Below are 18748 nucleotides of genomic sequence, written 5' to 3' on the forward strand. Positions count from 1 at the left end.
CATTAATGAAAGCTGATTAAGGTACGTTCCTTCATTTTACCCAAAATGATAAAAGCATAAAGCTGTAATATTAAGGCAATCTCGTATGTTCTGCTATGTAATGAGGCGCTCATGTATTTAAATATTTTATATTGCGTAGATGGTGCATCATTGTTTGTCCCAGTTTATCTAATTCTGGTCCTCTTGCCATAAATCATTCCTGTGATTATAAAGAGACTCAAGGATAGGATTTTTGTTATTGTCAATTCTATTAACAGTATTTTTAGCTGCCTAGATTGAGAAATTGGAACCTCGCTGAACGACCATAATTCCTTCAAATCTTATTCTCGATGTGCAATTCATTAAGCATAAAACTTTCCACGGAAATCGATATAAAGTAGAACAAAGCATCCCATTTCGTAATAAATTATTAATTTATCACTTATAACTTGCGCCAAGGTAACCACAAATTCTCTTTCAGGTCACTTCACAACAGATAATTCCGAATACGATGTGAAAGACCCCTGCATCTTTATACCCGACTTTCCTTATGATGGACTGTATATTTTGAAGCTATCGCCGTTGCAAGCGTCATTCTTCCAACTTGACTCGAAATTTAATACTAGTTCCAAGATGGTTTAAAAAAACACCAGTACTATAGTGTTGTGCTGTTTTTGGATGGAGGGCGATATTTTCTTCCTGAATTTCCTGCTGTCGCATCGCATTGGACTAAGTATGTCTACATAATTGTGGTACCCTAGTTGCTTGGAGGTTACTTGTGCAGAATACTCGGATATTATGAATTCTTCCTTATTCCTTCAGAATACTAGAAGTTTAGATTTTAGTTCTTCCGCGAATTTGCGAGGTGTCGAAAACATCTTAAAGGAACAGTCTAGAATATAGTGAAATCGAATTCCTGCTCAAACGAATAAATATCTCAAACCAATAATAACCTGGCAATAAGTGCATCCTCTTAAACTAAAAGCGGTAGTTGAATATTTTTATACAATAATATATTAAAGTTTTAAGAAATTTTCCAAAATGACTCTTAAACTACAGTTTGGTTTCATTAATTTTCGAATATTGTTAATTTAGAAATCAGATCGTCCTCTAATCATTGTAACTTTGTCAAAAGCCATTCAATTAAGTTCCGGTGTAGCTTTATTTCTGGGTATTTCGAAGTTATAAGGACTACTTAATCTAAATCGTTGATTCTTGAAATTTCTTAATAGCGTTTACTTATTTCAGTCGATATATTCTAAAGCAATTAAATTTCGGATTTCAGGCTGGTATTCAAACTTCTGTTTATGAATTGATATGGCAAATTTTGTACTGCGAATTACGAATCAAATTCTTAAAGTAGGAAGTTTAAGTCAAAATCAATCAAGAGTTTAATCAACTCAAGAGGCGCACCTGTGTTTAGAATAAAAATTAGTTTTGCTGTTAATTCTTGATGTTCAAAGTTTTTATTGAATGCAAGATGAACAAAGATAAAGAATAAACTGTTAGTTTAGGTACTAAAAAGAATCGCGGCCTACTATTTACGCTATAGATCGAGGAATTTCCTTAATATATAGAAATTATGTGCTAAATATAAGCACTTCAGAGATCGAGATTAAAATATACATCATAAACGAAGATTCTCCCTGATAGTAAAGTGAATTGGATGAAGTCGGAATGACGAAATTTTTTGAAGTGGTTGGTTCTTAATGACCGAGTGGTAACGGGAAATCGAATCAAGCGAGGACAGAAGGATACAAGGAAATTAATGACATTCTAATTTTGCTATCCATTTCAAAGGATGTTAAACGACATCATCTCTTAATTAAGCCTGAAGTATTCCTCGTTAAATCGTATTTGGAAACCATATTCGTACTAAATTGCCGATTAGTACACTAAACGTTCTCTTGCCCTTTGAAATAATTCTTTGTGTTTAAGTTTTTAATTTCATAAACAAGTTTCATATAAAATTCTTTTGCTTTTCTATATTAATCTGTCATTCTTAATCTTTGCTTATCTTAACGTCCTTCGTGTAATCTACACTAATGGAATGAATCATTTTTGTATTCCTGCATTTTAATTGTACCCTTTAAGGAGTGCCATTTAATTAGCATTATCTACTACATTGTTTAGTATTGTTTATTTGCTTAAATCCGGAATTCTTGCATAATCTATTACAAAAACTATCGGAGCATTTCAATCGAGATGTATTTTAACTATGTCCGGCCAGAAATGAGCCATCTTAATCTAACATTTTACGATATTAACTGGAATTTAGAAAATTAGTTTTGTATCCAACTGATACGAGCACAAAGAAATCTGGAATATGGAGATCGAAAATTTGATACGGTAAATTAACGAAATGCCAAGGAAGAAACTAGCAATATTACGGTATCCTTTCAGACAAAATCGTACATCCAAATATCTGTTAAACTTGAGAATCAAATCATTCTTGCGTTAATCGATACAAATAGCGTTTCAACCAAAATTTGATTTCTTCGCAATATATAATAGTAATGATTTGAGTTGTTCAGAAACATGATCGAAAATTGCTAGATGCCGGGTTTGGGCAATCTAGCACCCAACTCGGAGGAAATTTAATATTCATAAATTTTCACATTAAGCCGTACACAATACTGCTAATATTTGTATGCAACTTAACGATTCGAACAAATCGTTTCTATTCTGCTTCAACTCAACGTGTTAATCAGAACTAGCACAAAAATTGCTATATTCAATAATTTTTTAAATTTTATTTTTAATTTTATTGCAAAATATTTCCTTTTCGAGGAGCAATGAGGATACTGACATGCATTCTAGTATCGAGTTGAGATGCATTATGCGAATCAGAAAATTCCCTAGTGATGTGCATCGCGAAAGACCTCTTAAATACACTCATTATTCACGGATTGAAATTAATGTACTTTGTTTTGGAAGTTGAAGTGGGTGTGGAGTCTAATTTGTGCAAGGTTTCATTAGGCAGGGATGGAGTGAGTAAAGCAGACGGCGTGGGTAATGAGCGCTTGAGTTGTGGTTTCGAGGGTTATTGTTGGAGGCGTGGGAAATGCATGAGTGCGAGTGGTGGCTGCGGGGATTGGTGTTGGAGGCGTGGGAAATGCATGAGTGCGAGTGGTGGCTGCGGGGATTGGTGTTGGAGGCTTGGGAAATGCATGTGTGCGAGTGGTGGCTGCGGGGATTGGTGTTGGAGGCTTGGGAAATGCATGTGTGCGAGTGGTGGCTGCGGGGATTGATGTTGGAGGTGTGGGAAATGCATGTGTGCGTGTGGTGGCTGCGGGGGTTGGAAATGGAGGTGTGGGAAATGCATGTGTGCGTGTGGTGGCTGCGGGGGTTGGAAATGGAGGTGTGGGAAATGCATGTGTGCGTGTGGTGGCTGCGGGGGTTGGAAATGGAGGTGTGGGAAATGCATACATGTGTGTGTTGTACAAGGATTTGTTCATTCTAAACTCTTTAATTTCACATTGACGACCATTATTTCAATAGACAGTAGGGATATAGCTTGAAACGTTGTTTTGAGGTAGGAAAACAAGGGAAGGATGCTGAACAGAATGATTAGGCGACTTGGAATTAAGCTTAACATTAAACTAGGTGTTTCTTAACTTATAATTTAAAAATAATTCTGGATTTGAATACCTTAAATTTGACCGCTATATATTTATATCTGACAGAATAATCGTCTTTGTTTTGAAGTTTCCGCTTTACATAGTAATAAGCTCGAATAGGATTGAATAACAGACAAATCGATTGTTTTAATGTTCATTTTGTGATAATATTCCGAAGAATCTCATGATTAGAACTGTACTCAAATCGACAGTTAAAATGCATTATGATTTCAACGAATAATCGAAATTATTCATGGTATAATAAGGATCAACAAATGGCACTTGACTAACATACTAATGAACAGAATAGATTCGAATTCATATTGTGGTGAAATTAGATATTGGATTCCCAATGTCTTTGGTTTACTGAGTCTTCTTTAGGACTGTCGATATAAAAAAAATCTACTGGCTCGTTAAAAAAGGCAATTCTTTAAAATGCCTAATATACAAACATTAGATATTTTTTTTTTTCGAATTGTATTTACTTATTCGTAGAGTGGCAATAAAAAAAATTGTTCGTGTATTGGAAATTAAACAATTTATTCCAGAATTTCTACATCTCTATTAAAAGCTGCCTTTTATCTTAAATTTCAGCTCGCGGTTCTTGCCATCTTGGACAGTATTAATTCCGTAAACATAATCTTAAATTATGAAGCCTTTCGATCTTCTAACCACACTCCCCCCCCCTAAACCTGCAAATTCAAATCGTAAATCTCTAATACGAACAGTAATATTGTTTATGTCGTTTTTTCTTTCTGTATGAATTTAGTCCCCTAGTTGACGTTACAACATCGCGCCTCGTGCTGAAAAATTCGTTCAATTCGTTCTCGCGTATCAATTACTCATAAAGTGCCTAGATATTTTTGAGGCGCAATAAAGTATAATTTCTATTGAATAAAGTAGCTTATTTGACCAATGACAGGTCCAGAAATTAAAAATTTAGTTTGTTCCATATCAAAATTCGAAAACAGAAGTTTGATCTCGTGTATTGATTTCGGATGAATTTTAATTGCCTTTTTTAAATTTAATGAAAGGAAATAAGCTATATAAGGGATAGAAAAAGGTTTGGAAATGTAACCAAGCATTGGAGATATTGCCGTTAAATGCAGCAATTTTGAACATATATGAAAGTAGGCAAATTTCATATTGCATTTCTCTATCCTTTGATGCATAAAAAAAATAACTTGTCATTTTCCCAACGCTTAAACAGTCGGTACAGCTTTAAGGCAAAGGAGGCTGTTCTATTCGAGAGCAAAGAAAGTAAGCGCGGGATAATCTTTGTAATTCTGTCTTTCAAAATTTAAAACTAAACACTAAACTGTTAGATGCCCATTCGTATATTTTTAAACTTTAGAAAAGCTTCTAAGACGCATTAAAATCTGAACATTTGGGGTTTTGATTGAATACGGAAGAAATAATCTCTGGATATTCTACAAAAGTGGCTTTCAAATGAAGAAAGTGCCATAATTATGTGGATTTTACTTGGTATAGTCTAATGATATAGGAAAGAGCCATAGCGATTGTTTTCTTGTGCCGTTTCTGAAAATATGCAGAATGAATACTTAAGTTTCTGGGGTTAAAATAACCTTGGATATCATTAAACTGCCTCACTCATACCAGGAAGTTTGCATTGGATTCATCGGATTTTTCACTCATTTAAAAGAAATGCAACCTCACAGAAATTATCAACGAAACAAATCCTGGAGTGATTAGAGCAGCTCTCTGTAGACTCTTCGGATGTTTGTTGAAGCAATGAAACAACGCCTTTACCCATATGTGGAGTGACAGCCTTCTCGGCTCTTGGTAAAAATTGTGTTGATAACAGCTATCTGGATGGCCAGGGGACTTTCTCTCGGTTCCGTACAGAAGTAATATCGGTAAGTTAATGCTTATTTATAATTGTCGTATCGAAATGAAGATTGGATGCAATAATTTACCAATGGTCATTAAAGTTATAAAAATGTACTTTATATTTCATTAGTTTTTTTATAGGGTGGACAATTTATGTGTCCATGCCGTTTTGTTTGACAGACACGGCGTCAATAACCAATACTGTTTTCCTAGTTCCATGTACATGCTATCCATCTGTACCAATGCTGGATGCGAGGAAGTATTCTCTTAGGATGACATCAAAGTACAAGAAATTCAAGCACACAGTAAGTTTGCAAATTATATTAATAAAAACTGACAAAACGACATGGCGTTTGGAAGCCAATTGTATTAGATTCGTCTCGAAAGTAAGCTTTCTGGAAGTTGCAAAGAGAAGTGAAACATAATTTCCAAAAAACAGTTGAAATATGTGGGACCTTTTGAACTACCAACGTAAGAACTACCGGTATTGAAATGTTATACTGTGATGGCTATTTGCATGTCATCACTTGGGTAGTACAGGATCAGGAACTCTCCGATCATTTATTCCAACACGCACCTGTAATAGGACAAAAAAAATGATTCAAGGTAAATGTTTTGTCTATATGGACTGAGGGAAACTTACTTTCTAGAATGAATAAATGTATTACTATTTAAAAACAGTTTTTAGATCCTTTATAAGTTGTAGTTAATAAATATGCTTCTTTGTAAGATCCTCAAATTCGTTTTTCTATTTTTCAAGCATCTAAATATGACATTCCATAAAATTTAAAATGCAACTATCCAAAATTAAAACTTCAAGTTCCTTAAATTAAAACTCATAATTTATCACTAAGCATTTTGTGCGTCGCTTTAAAGAGTATTCTAGCGTTTAACGAATAAACTTGTTATATTAAGTATAATCAGCAATAATGTTTAACGGGCAATTAACAAATTAGATGCATAACTTATTTTCTTATATACGCTTGTAGCTCTCGGAAAAGATTTGGAAGTATTTTTTTTAAACCAAATATTTAGATTGTTCACCAAATGTATTTTAAATGCGGCTAATAGCTTAATTTTTTTAAAAAAAATGAACTGATGTGAGCTTTAAGATTTCCTGATTAAAACGAGAAACCTTTAATTTCTGTCAATGAAGTTGCAAGCAAATTATCAGATTTTATTTTTGATGTAGATAAAAGTAAATTGTATTTTTGCATTTTATAATATTCTTGGTAGATTTCATATCCAATCATTAATTTCTTTTCAGATGTCGAAAGGTTTTGAAGCAAGTGATAGCGGCACAACCAATAATTTGGAACTTCAAGCGCAAATTAGAATTCGGATCCTATGGAATCTGACTAACAGACCAAAGATTTACTGGATGATTTATGAAGCCTGAGATATTAGACTAATCTTAATGTGTCAACTTTGTACCAAAAAAATTACCGGAACTTAAAGATGACCTGCACAGTGGATTGAAAGTGAAAGAAATGGTTATAATCCCTTCATATTCCAGGAAAGTGGCTTCTAAGTGGCGAGTCTGAAATACGTGGATTTCTCAGTCTGAGACTTGCGCAGTTTTCAAGAGATGAACAGAAAACACGAATGAGAATTTCAATTTTTAGAGTAATAGCAAGAACTTTAGAGATAATGGTAATTTAAATTTTCTTATACCTGAAAGTATTCTGAATTCTTCGTGTTTACTCATGGTGGAACGTCTTATGAATCGGAAAAGAGGAAGAATCCTGCGTTTGATATTAGAGCAGCGAATTCTTCAAAGAATACATTAGAGGCCATTTAACTGAACAACGGCTTAATACCACTCCTAATCTTGCAGTGAATACCATTTCGGCTGCAGCCGCAAATTCAAAATATGGGAGATGTCTGGATTAGCGGATTCAAAAATGGTACTGAAGGGATATCGGTAAGTTGCATGAATTATGATAACTGTCAAATCGAATCGAAAATTGTATCCAGTCGCTTTTGATTATGGAATAATTAGACCTATAAAAGTGTTCTTATTTTATGTATTCATAGGTTAGACACCTTACAACCATTATGGGTGCATTTTTTCTTGGATAAAAGTGCGTTGTCACCATCGGCAATAAGGCTTTCTGCTCCATGTACAAGCCATCAATACTCACCAATTTCCTTAAGATAATTTGATTCTTCAAATTATCATGGTAAGTTCTTGAATCATTATAATACAATTATCAGATTAGCATATTGGACCCTCTAGAAAGTATTCCGAAGGCACAGAAATACATAAATTATAGTTTCCTGTAAATATCAAGTTTTATCTGCCTTTGAACATAAGAACCGAATTACCGTTCTTGTTATACTGGGAAATCAATTTCTGTAAATAGATGTCGAAGTAATTCATTGCCCAAGAATGGAGTTGCCCTATGTATGCTTTCTTGTCAATAGGGAAGTGTATGGTCAAACCTTTTCAGACATGTGTCTATGAGAGATGAGCAAAAAATGTTTCTACATAATCTTGTCACTTCTCCGCTGAAGTCGTGTTTGGGGTCAAACTAAACGTATTGCAGTTGATGTTTAAAATTTTCTATCCTTCATTAAACGCAGTTACCAGCGTATAATCAGCAAGGCGAACTGATTCGATTTTTAAAGTATATAAACGGCAATCTAGGAATTAATTTGCAATCTCTACGAAAGGCATTGTGCACATTTCTCAACATCGGGCCTTTTTTCTCTCCAATATGTAAGGATTCGTTCGTTTTCGGCGTTTTTAAGTGGTTCTGTTGAAGTTTAGAGTCTGGCAAAATTTATCGTATTCTAAAATCTGAACTCCGACTATCGGACGCTATTACAACATTCATTATTTTCTTTTTATGACTTTCTTGGAGAATTAAAACACGCATCTCAAAATTCTGGAATAATTAAAATGCTTAATTTTATAGCTATTTAAATGTTGGTTACATCTTTCATAACTGTTGGTGGGAAAAGTATTCTATGTAGATTCCGCTTCTTTTGATAGCAATTATACATTTCAGATTAAATCCACTCCAATAATTCAATCAAAATTTAGACTTTTATATTCTGGCATTTAATGGCATTCTGGATAGTTTGTTTTAATCTATTTAATCTTTTCAGATATCTACATGTTTTAAACCAAATGACCACGGCTCAAGATGCCATTTGGAGCCTTAAACCTTGCAATTCGAAGCCTTTTCAATGGAACTATGGAGATCCAATTTATGCAGTTTGCAAAATTCATTTTGGCTTCGCCTAAATTTATATTGGTTCCAAAATATGAATACATAAATGGTCTGCGCAGTGGAAATGTGATTATGTATGTAGCCAAAATTACTTGGATATCAATACATCTTTGAAATGTTTTATTCTATTCTAAATGTAAGATGCTTAATATTTATATATTTTCGAACTTTGCAAAGCTTGAAGTGTGCAAAATATCTAGAATTGTCAAACGCTTGTTTTGAATCAAATATTTCATCTCAAAATTGTCTGGAAACTTTTATTCTTATACCAGCTCTTAAAATATTAGTTTTCATTCCCTTCAAATGTAATACTGTTTTTTAATTTTTGAGAAATAAGTATTTTTAAAATCTTCATTGGTGAAATGGTTTTTAATATGGATAACTTCAAATTTTGAAGTTAATTAAATTTAATTAGTAATCTAAACAAACTTTTCAATACGACAATTTTTGATTTAAATTTCAGACAAAATTAGTTTTAAAATTTTTGTATGGTTATTTATCTCTTATTAGAGCTCAACAAGTTGACAAGCAGAGCTCTCATTTACCCGTCAATATAGGCAGGAAACGCAATTGTTATGAAATTAAAAACCAATTTCATTTGCGTAGTGGATTACCTCATCATTGTGAGTGAAAAATGAATCTTCTCGCCATTAGTTGATTTGTTGAGATTATCTCTAATCCCCGATTAACATAGCAAAATGTAAATATTTTTCGTAAACTTATCCGTTTTTCATTTTAATTACATATTTTTCAAAATTAGTCTTTTGGTGTCATTTTGTACTGAATGGCAATGCTCGTAAAAACAATTTATTGATCTTGTCCATTTCTAGAACTCGCTTTGTGATTATAAAATGAGGTATCAAATAATTCAATATGTCCTCAAGACCGTATATATACGATTCTAGTACATTAAGAAATTTTGGATTTCATAATGATCCTGATATTCGCCTTTCAAATATTTGTTTTAAATATGCAAAATTATTTTATGCTTCATCTCGGTTATGTTTCCCAAGATATTAAAAATTTAAACAATTTTGATCTCAAAGTAAACTCTAAAGTTATGAAGTTTGCTATAATAACCGTCATATGCATGCTCGGATAATTTAAAATTTACGAACAGTAACTCCTGTCAAGAAAAATGTCAATTGTGTATGGAGGATAAATAAAAACGTACTGTTAGCATGCATGTTTGTCTTCTCACATTTATTTAAAATTTCGAAAATATTTTCAATAAATATTAATAAATCCTAAGTCGTATTTACGCACATGAAACAGTTTTGTATTTTGAAGAGACGTTTTATGGTAATATCATAAATTTGATACTTGACTTTTGAAACTATAAATTTTCTAAAATGTTTATAAAATAAACAGTTTCTTTTCTTTACCTTTTCATAATGCTTCGAATTAATTGTTTCTGTATCAAAACTTAGACATAATGTCAATGATTATTAATTTAAAACTCTTGAACATTTCAGATTTTTTACCGTAGTCTGTGCATATATATTAAATCTGTTCGTTGCATCCATTTGCAATTTTTAAATTAACATTTTATTTATGTTAAATTTTAAAATAAAATGGTAATAGTTACTGTAAGATTAATAGTAAACTTAAAATTCTAAATATCTCGCTACTGCGACTTTAGATAAAAGTTCACATCCGCGGATAAAGCATACTTTGATTGGCTCGGCCGGCCAGCCAATCAAAATATCCTTTTGATTCTCGGAAAGCATTTGATCATCGTGCCTGATCACCACGGTGATCAGTATGCTTTTAGAGAAAATGCGATGCTTTTTAAAAAAGCAGTAGTGTAAAATAAGCAAAAAATTCTACTCGAATATAATGTATTTTGTTGAAGGGAAAAAGTGAATGGATGCGATGAATGTTAAATCTAAATGTAGGACAGATCCCTTTTTCTCTTTCCAATAACATTAAAGTCTAGGGTTCTGAATTATCAACTTCTCAGTAATTTTTAAAATTTTAATTTAATAGAATATTAAACTTTCGCGTATTCTGTGTTGCATTGAAATTTTTTATAATGAATTTTTTAATTGAAATTCTGCCAAATGCGTTAACTTAAATATTTTTCTCCAGTTATTGCAATTTATGCTGTATAAAATATTCCAACTCAATGTTGAGTAACGCATTCGTATAAGATTAAATTCAGAAACTCAATTCTTTTTAAGCCAATTTAATGTATGTAATAAGCCTTTGATGTTTTGATACCTGTACTTGATTCTTCATGCATATATATTGGAATCTTGTAAATGACCTGTTCTCGTATATCAAACATGGAAATAAAATTACTCTGAATTCAATTTTGTATTAAATTTCTGAATATTTACACCTCTGACAAATTATTCATGAAAGACATCTCAGGGAAATTATCAATTCTGTTTACGAATTTGTTAGTTGAAGACGGGGCACACATCCAAGTCGTTAGAAGAATATCGAATTGATTCAAATGAAAAGTAGAAATGAATAAAATGAATTAATAGCTATTTGTTTATATCCTTTGCCTAAAATTTTAATTTAAATAAAAATTATTAGAATTTGTTATTTTATTGATAAGAGTGTAGATATGACAGTTAGAAAGCTGGTCATGCTTTAGAAATGGAATTTGAAGTTTTCCCTCTGGTTTTTTTTAACATTGTTTTTCATAGAAATTGTAATGTCTTTAATTGTGATTTATTTTCATTCGAATTTAAAGTAAAAAATTAACTTTCTGTATTCTTCCCAGATAGAAAGTGGAAAAATTTAGGTTTTTTATTCGGGAAATGGATTTTCTGTGAATAAAACATAACATTTTGAGAAATGGTGACTGAATGTGAATGTTGCTATAATCTAGTGTTGATTGCTTCTTAATTTCCTTTTTTCATACTGAATATGAAACCTTTTAGCAGCTGATTATTCAGAATTCTTGGGTTTTAAATTTGGAAAATATTTTCTTAAATTAAATAATGCATTTATTATTCACTCTTTCTGAGTTGTATTCAACAATTGGAAACAATCGTTGAAATTATAATTAAAAATTCGCTATATGTTATTATGCAGTAATTTATTTAAATGTATGCAACTCTTGAGAATTCATTAATAGAATTCGGAACTGAAGAGTCGGTTTATCTAAAATAAAATACTTTGAATGAATTCTTGTTAAGAAATTTTACATAAAATTGCAAAACCCAATTTACTTTCATACTTGTTATGAATTCTTATTTCAAATGCATTCACATTCTACTTTTTATATGGTAACAATCTTGTAAACCATCTGTTTTTGTATATCAAACTTGCAATTTTATGCGTTTCTAATTCTTTTACTTAATTACCAAATATTCTGATTGTTTTTCATTTGTTAGTTTTGATAGTTAAATATTTTCTAAACTACACTGCAAATATATTCCAGTCTAAATTTAAGATGGTAAATATATCTATATCGTTTGAGAATTAATGAATTGATATAAAAGTTAAAATTCTTGATGAATTAATAATTTACATCCTTTACTTAAAATCATTTTTCAGTTTCAGCTTAAATATAAATCAATAGCCAAAGCCAATTCAGCCTAAATGCGAATCAATCTTTACCTAAAATCTTTTTATTAATCTAAATATCATTAGAATTTATTTGCTAGTTTATTGAATGAGTATAAACATGACAAATCAGAAATGTTGATTCATTTTGTGTGTGTGTGTGAGTGAAATTAGCTGAACTGTTCATGTTCTAGAAATGCAGTAAGAATTGGGGTATTCGAATTTTTTTTACCATTTTTGAAATTTCTTAAATTTTAAAATCTCTATTTCCAATTCAAAGTTTATATTTTTTTATTTCCATACTTCGTGATCGCAAGTGAGTAAATTTTTGAGGCCCTTTACTTAAAAAATTAATATTCTAAATTTTTGGATGCGAATTGTACAGTTCAAGTTTAAGCTTTGCTGAACTATTCCTAATTTTCCACTTTAAAATTTATCTAAAAATAAGTTAGTAAAAAAAATTTAATACTATATTAAAATCTTATTAAATATATACAGATGCATTGCCATTTTTGATTTAAAATGGTATTTTTACCTGGCTATGTTTTTTGGATTAAAATTCTGCAATAAATTTGATTCGCGTCTTTGAGCTGTGAATTTGGCAAATTTTTCTATATGAAGGTGTTCTACGCTTCGTTGCCAAATTTTATTATATAAATCTTAATCAAAATATTTAATATATTTAAATATTTATCAAATACTAGGAATTTTCCTTCTTAAGGTAAAATACCATGACTTTAACCAGGAATCGAAAGGCTATCTCCAAGTTTATAGCCACATTTAAATAGCTATAAAATGTCGTCGTGAAATTTACCCTCTGGATTTCTGAGTGTTGGTGATTTATACATCAAATATTGTAAAATATGAATTTATTTTATACACCAACATGCTTCAAACATATTGTAAATTAATCAATAGGGAGGAAATCGAAGAGCATCCATATGGTTCTCAATCGTGAATATATGACGTAAATGTAATTTTGCGTAAATGTGCACGAGTAAAGGCACTTTACGCATGCGCAGCTTTAACAATGTACATAAAGGGAAATTTTATTTAAAGATAGGCGAACGAGCATCGATATTTAATGCTAAGAATTTTCCGATTTGTATATGTATATTTAATATTTTTCTATAAAATATTTAATTTTCATTAGTAATAATTACTAAAACGCCTTTATACAAAAAAAAAAAAAATTAGAAAATAAAATCTACTAAAAATTTAGAAATACTTGAAATTGTATTAATTTTTATCATAAAGTCCAATAGAAAGAAAATTCGAAAAGAGAATTTGATTTCATAGCTATAATACTGAACATAGAATTCATAAAATTAGGTACCAATTTATTCATGTTTGAAGAATGCTTGAACAAGGTCTTTTAATGTACTTAAAGAGTTATGGTATCGCATTTATTTTTTTCATCAATTGAAGTTGATATTTTATTAGTAAATTAATGGTAGTCTAATAAAATTAGATTTAAAAAAACCCCGCATATTTCACTGTTAAATAAACCTAATGTACAGTCGCGGAAAAAAAATTGCCAGCCAGATTTAATTTTGAATTAGTCTTTTGAAAAAGAAAAGTTTTAAAGGTAGTAATAAATGGTAAGATGCCGTGCCTACGATTTTCGAAGGTGCTTATCTACATATTTAAAATTATACAAGCAATCTGTATATTTAAAATAAGGGGAAAAATGAACCAGTCACCCAGTCTGTACCACTGGTTCGATTTCGCTAGTTTCTATTTCACATAGTCATGATTCCTAGATAAATTATCAATAATGCTTCTTTCCCTCAACTACACCCATTTCGAAAGTTATCCAGTAATAAAACAATAATGCAGCCCACCGATTATGCTAGTTTCAACCTGATAAACCTGACCGATTAATGTGAGTTTTATTCGACAAATAATTTCGCCACTTCGAATGCATGTATAGCAAGCTAATAACTTAATATGCTCTGTTTATTGTGCAGGAATGCTTTTAAATATTGTTAACTTGTTATGGTAAAATACAATTGACATGGCTAAGTTATTTGTATGGTGCGTGGAGGACTCTGTACACTCCCTGTATGATACTGTGTCCTGTATGAATATAATGCACATTATATTGAGGAAATTATATTCTTTAATCAAGTATATTTATTAGAAAATGGGAACTTAAACTTGGGTTCAATTTATTCCTAAAGTTGCATATCATTGTAGTGTGGTTAGCAATCTCTTGGTGTTCGACAGTTATAGATTCATATGTGTCTGATGAAAATGATCTTGAACCTTTAACACCTTCCATGCTTGGCTGCGGTGACCCTGTGGTAAGGTCTCGGGATTGGAACCGAAAGGTTTTGGGTTCCTGATCAGATTCCATCGAAGAATCGTCATATAAGTGGGTATGGTGCGCGTTAAATCCGTTGGGGACTAACGTCTTCCCACTGGTGTTGTATAGAAGCTCGGAAAGGGGGTACCAGCTAAGGTGTCGTCCTCGCCATCTGACCGTGGTTCAAAGTTATGAGGTCCGTCCCAAAATAACACTAATTTTGCTTTAAAACGGGGCGTTAATATAACTAAACTAAACTAAACTAAACTAGTATGGTGTGTGAACGGCTGCCTCCGAGGACGGCTATTTTCTTTTAAGCTATTAACATAAAAAAAAAAATGTATATTGATTAGTCTTTTGTTTAACTGAAAAGGGATTCATTTTGAGTAGTAATCATTTATATTAATTATCGAATTCTAGGCGTACAGTCATATTTTTCTTTTCTGCTAGAATCAGAAAAGTCAGTATTAAGAAGATTTTGTTTTTCCAAAAGTGTCATCGTTGCTCAAACCGGGCACTTCCCTTTTACAGCCGAGTACTTCCATTTCTTTCATTTATTAACGTCAGATCACTTAAATTAGTGAGAATAATATCGAACATTTTTTAATTAGTGGAAACAATCTAAATGCAGTTAGTTACAAATGGCAATTTAATACTTAAGTAAAAAATTTTTTGATTGCTTTTTGTTCAGTTTCTTCCAAATTTAAATCTAGAGAAAAGTGATTTGTAGGTATAGTTTAATTTAATTATGTTAACGTCCCTTTTCAAAGCAACACTAGGGAAAATTTGGGAAGGACCTCGTAATTTTGAACCACGGTCAGATAGCGAGGACGACACCTGAACTGGCACACCCTATCCAAACTTCCACACCACACCAGTCTCCTTTACCGACAGTCGGTAAACTGGACAGGCATCAAAGAACCCCATAATACCACGAGAGCGTTGGGGGGGGGGTGCCCTGTCTGAAAAGTCACGTGTCGATTGAACACGGCTTAATGCATTGACATTTTTTAGCGTTTCGTTCATCGACTTTTTGGAGTAATTTTTATTACCAAATATTTTAAATTTATTTAATATAATTTAGAATTTTTTTAAAGTTTTATATTAGATTTCCAAACCATTTAAATCGTTAAAATAAAAACTGGCATTAATATCAATTTCAAAAAGCACTTTATTCAAAATTAGATGAAAAATAAACTTTTAAAATATTAATTCATTTTTTTCGATAAAATTAAATAATACGTCATAGTATGTAATTTTTTTACATAGAAATATATGGCATGCATAGTGTCTAGATCAATGCAATTAAGATATATTTTACATAGTATAGATGTCAATGCAACTCAGTAATAGATGAGATAATGTATTAAATCTTCATTTAATACCGAAAAAATAAACATCCGTTGAATAATAATAATAAAAAATATATATATATGAAAACAGGCATCTTTTGAAAGGCATTTCAAAAATAATACGTTCTTTTAATACTCACCTAAGATTTTTTTATTATTATTATCTTCAGTATTACATTTTTTAAAATATAAACTGTTATGCTTATTTTTGAATATAAAATAATATTTTAGATTTTCGATCGTAATTCAAAGAGATTTTTTAGACCTTTAATTAAATTTTTAAAGATGTTTTAACATTTTGTTTCCAAAAACTTACGAATTCTTGTTTTTACTTAAATTATTGTAAAAGAATGCGAGATAAATATACATGCCAAAAATATCTTTATTTTGCAACTCATTTTTATTCTCTTCAAACCAATAGTACTTCAAACCAACTACATTACGTCAAATGTTATATATCTCGTCTATGAAAGCAATTCGATAATTGAGATAACATGTATTTAAAACTTCATTAATACTGATATACAAAGAATTGTTCAATAAAATCGGTGAAAAAAATTACTCAGCCAAATGTATTTGCAAATACGTTCCTTCAGTTTTCAGCCTGAACATTTTACTTTAGTTCATCATAAATATTACTTTTTTAGTATAAACCGTCATGCTAAATTTTCCAATCTGAATTTTTGATTTTGAAACATTATTTTAATTTTTCTATAGTATTATTAAGATAAGATCTTATTAAAATGAAATAATTTGGAATTTTAGTTCAAAAATTCATTTTAAGTTTCCACAAATTAACGCATGAGTGAATCGCGAGTAAATTTTTAGTAAATCATTTTTCGATCATTGAAATAAAAGTTGGGACAAATATCTACACAAAAAATATCCTTATATTACAACTTATTTTTATTAAACTTTTAAAATGTCATTAAAAAATCATTTGTCAATCGTAGATAATATGCCATATATTTCTGCTTAGTTTTTTTTGTACATCTGTATAATTCAGAAAATAGAACATATGATTTAAAAACTTCATTTTACAATGAAATAAGAAAAAATGAAATTTGAGAAAATATTTCAAACGATTAGCTAAAACATGTTTTCACCAACCATCACCTTCGTTTGACAGAACGCTGTCGCTTTCATCAGTAGCTTGTAAAATTGTTTTAATTTCTTCATTACTGAATTCAAGTTTACTTTTACTCATAATGAAGAAATAATAAACGTTTAATTAAAAAAATTACTCTGATAATACAAAAGAATCGCAGTACGTAAAATAAAAAGCAAATTCACAACTGAAGAGAAATTTTCAGAATAGCATTTGCACAAGGAACTCGGCATTAATATAACTTGTCTCACTCTATGAAGGAGGGAAAAATATCCGAATATTGCAACGAAGCTAGCCACATGTCTCCGTGGCTCGTTGATAAGACATCGGACTGCGGGCAAAGAGATTGCTGGTTCGATCCTCGCCAAATTATTGTTTATTTATTTATTTTCCTTTCAGCTCTTCCAGAAGTTTCTGGAATATTCAATTATTATAATTTCCTTAATCTTTATACGTCATTTCCTCTTCAGTTAGTTCTAGGAATGTTCTAGAACATTCTACATATGTATATAAGAGCTTGATTTATAGTAACCGAGGTCTTTGGTTTACTTTAAATAAACTGATATTGTTCAAGAGTGTTCTCTTCTTAAGCCTATAAACGTGACAATATTTTTGGGGTCTTTTAATGATATTTTAAAGCCATAATTTGTACTCGGCATCAAAAATTCCGACAGTCCTTTGATGATAGAATAAGATGCTGGGAATATAAAACCACTTCTCTTCACAGTAACAAGAGTCGCTAACCATTTATGTGAGAAAATTGCAATGTGAATAGGCATCAATGTCAATGCAATAGTTTATATCATTACAATAGTCTTAATACTGAAAAGAGCTTCTGATGCTTATCCGAAAAAATAAACAACGTGTAGGTATTCTTATATATCATTCATCGTTAATAGAGAATTTCAGTGGAAAATTTCTTTTATAAATAGTTATAAAATCCTTCAAATTTTGCGATAACAACACGTGGAAATAGAAAATACAAATCTAGTGTTAACACTAGAAATAGAAATTACAAAACAAAATCAAAACACAAAATATGTGCAAACAACCTATTTAGTGAATCCCTCCCCAACTCTACCACCTTTAGGCACAGCGGAATCTTCTGTGAAAAAGCCGCGAACGTCAGAAATAACACGGACCTTCTGGAGTGCTTAAAATAGTAACCGATTTTAATACCAACTACCCTATAACAGAATCAGGTGCCCGAAACCGACCCACTGAAAGTGAAAGGTTTAAAACTTTCAAATCACCAATTACTATTAAAGTATTTTTATAGCACCAGTAATTTTCTAAAAAGAACATTTTCAAATTGCATATCCTCAAGTATCCAAAAGAAAGATTTGAATGATTTGCAGATAATGAAGTGCTTGTTGAAAAAAAAATGCTATGAATTATATGATGAGATGTTACATTATGATAACATTATAAATATATTATATATGATATGATATGGCATTATAAATATATTACATTACATTAATAGAATTTATTATATTGAAATTAAATATGAATTTAATGTAAGATCTGAAGTTTATAAATTTTATGATAAAAAGAAAATACTGAAATTCAAACTTTTGAACTCAGCTTTAACTTATCCAAAAATATCGATTTTGTGTTTTGCAGTTAATACAATTTAATCGTTAATTTTTTGACATATATTGCATGTTGTAAATTTCATGAGAGACATGCGAATTACCCATCTAATCGATGCCACTTAGGTATTCAAAATAAAAATTAACGTTTATCTATATTCACATAGCCTA

The 18748-nt window shown here is 30.9% G+C and overlaps 1 protein-coding gene and 1 long non-coding RNA gene across 2 annotated transcripts; one reads left to right on the top strand and one right to left on the bottom strand.

The window, feature by feature from the left end:
* Positions 1-2954: 2954 nt before the first annotated feature.
* LOC129959837 (uncharacterized) lies at positions 2955-3437 on the bottom strand. Its single transcript, XM_056072731.1, has one exon. It carries the CDS (start codon positions 3435-3437, stop codon positions 2955-2957), a length of 483 nt encoding a protein of 160 aa, XP_055928706.1.
* A 1412-nt stretch (positions 3438-4849) lies between these two features.
* LOC129960854 (uncharacterized) lies at positions 4850-8900 on the top strand. Its single transcript, XR_008783705.1, has 5 exons — positions 4850-5476; positions 5664-5755; positions 6718-7374; positions 7488-7633; positions 8565-8900. It is a non-coding gene; the product is annotated as an uncharacterized LOC129960854 (long non-coding RNA).
* The last annotated feature ends 9848 nt before the right edge of the window (positions 8901-18748 follow it).

The sequence above is a fragment of the Argiope bruennichi genome, chromosome X2 (assembly GCF_947563725.1).
Source record: "Argiope bruennichi chromosome X2, qqArgBrue1.1, whole genome shotgun sequence".
NCBI classification, from domain to species: Eukaryota; Metazoa; Arthropoda; class Arachnida; order Araneae; family Araneidae; genus Argiope; species Argiope bruennichi.

Coding starts and splice junctions, on each gene's coding strand:
- LOC129959837 (XM_056072731.1), bottom strand. CDS start 3,437: ATGAACAAATCCTTGTACAACACACACATGTATGCATTTCCCACACCT.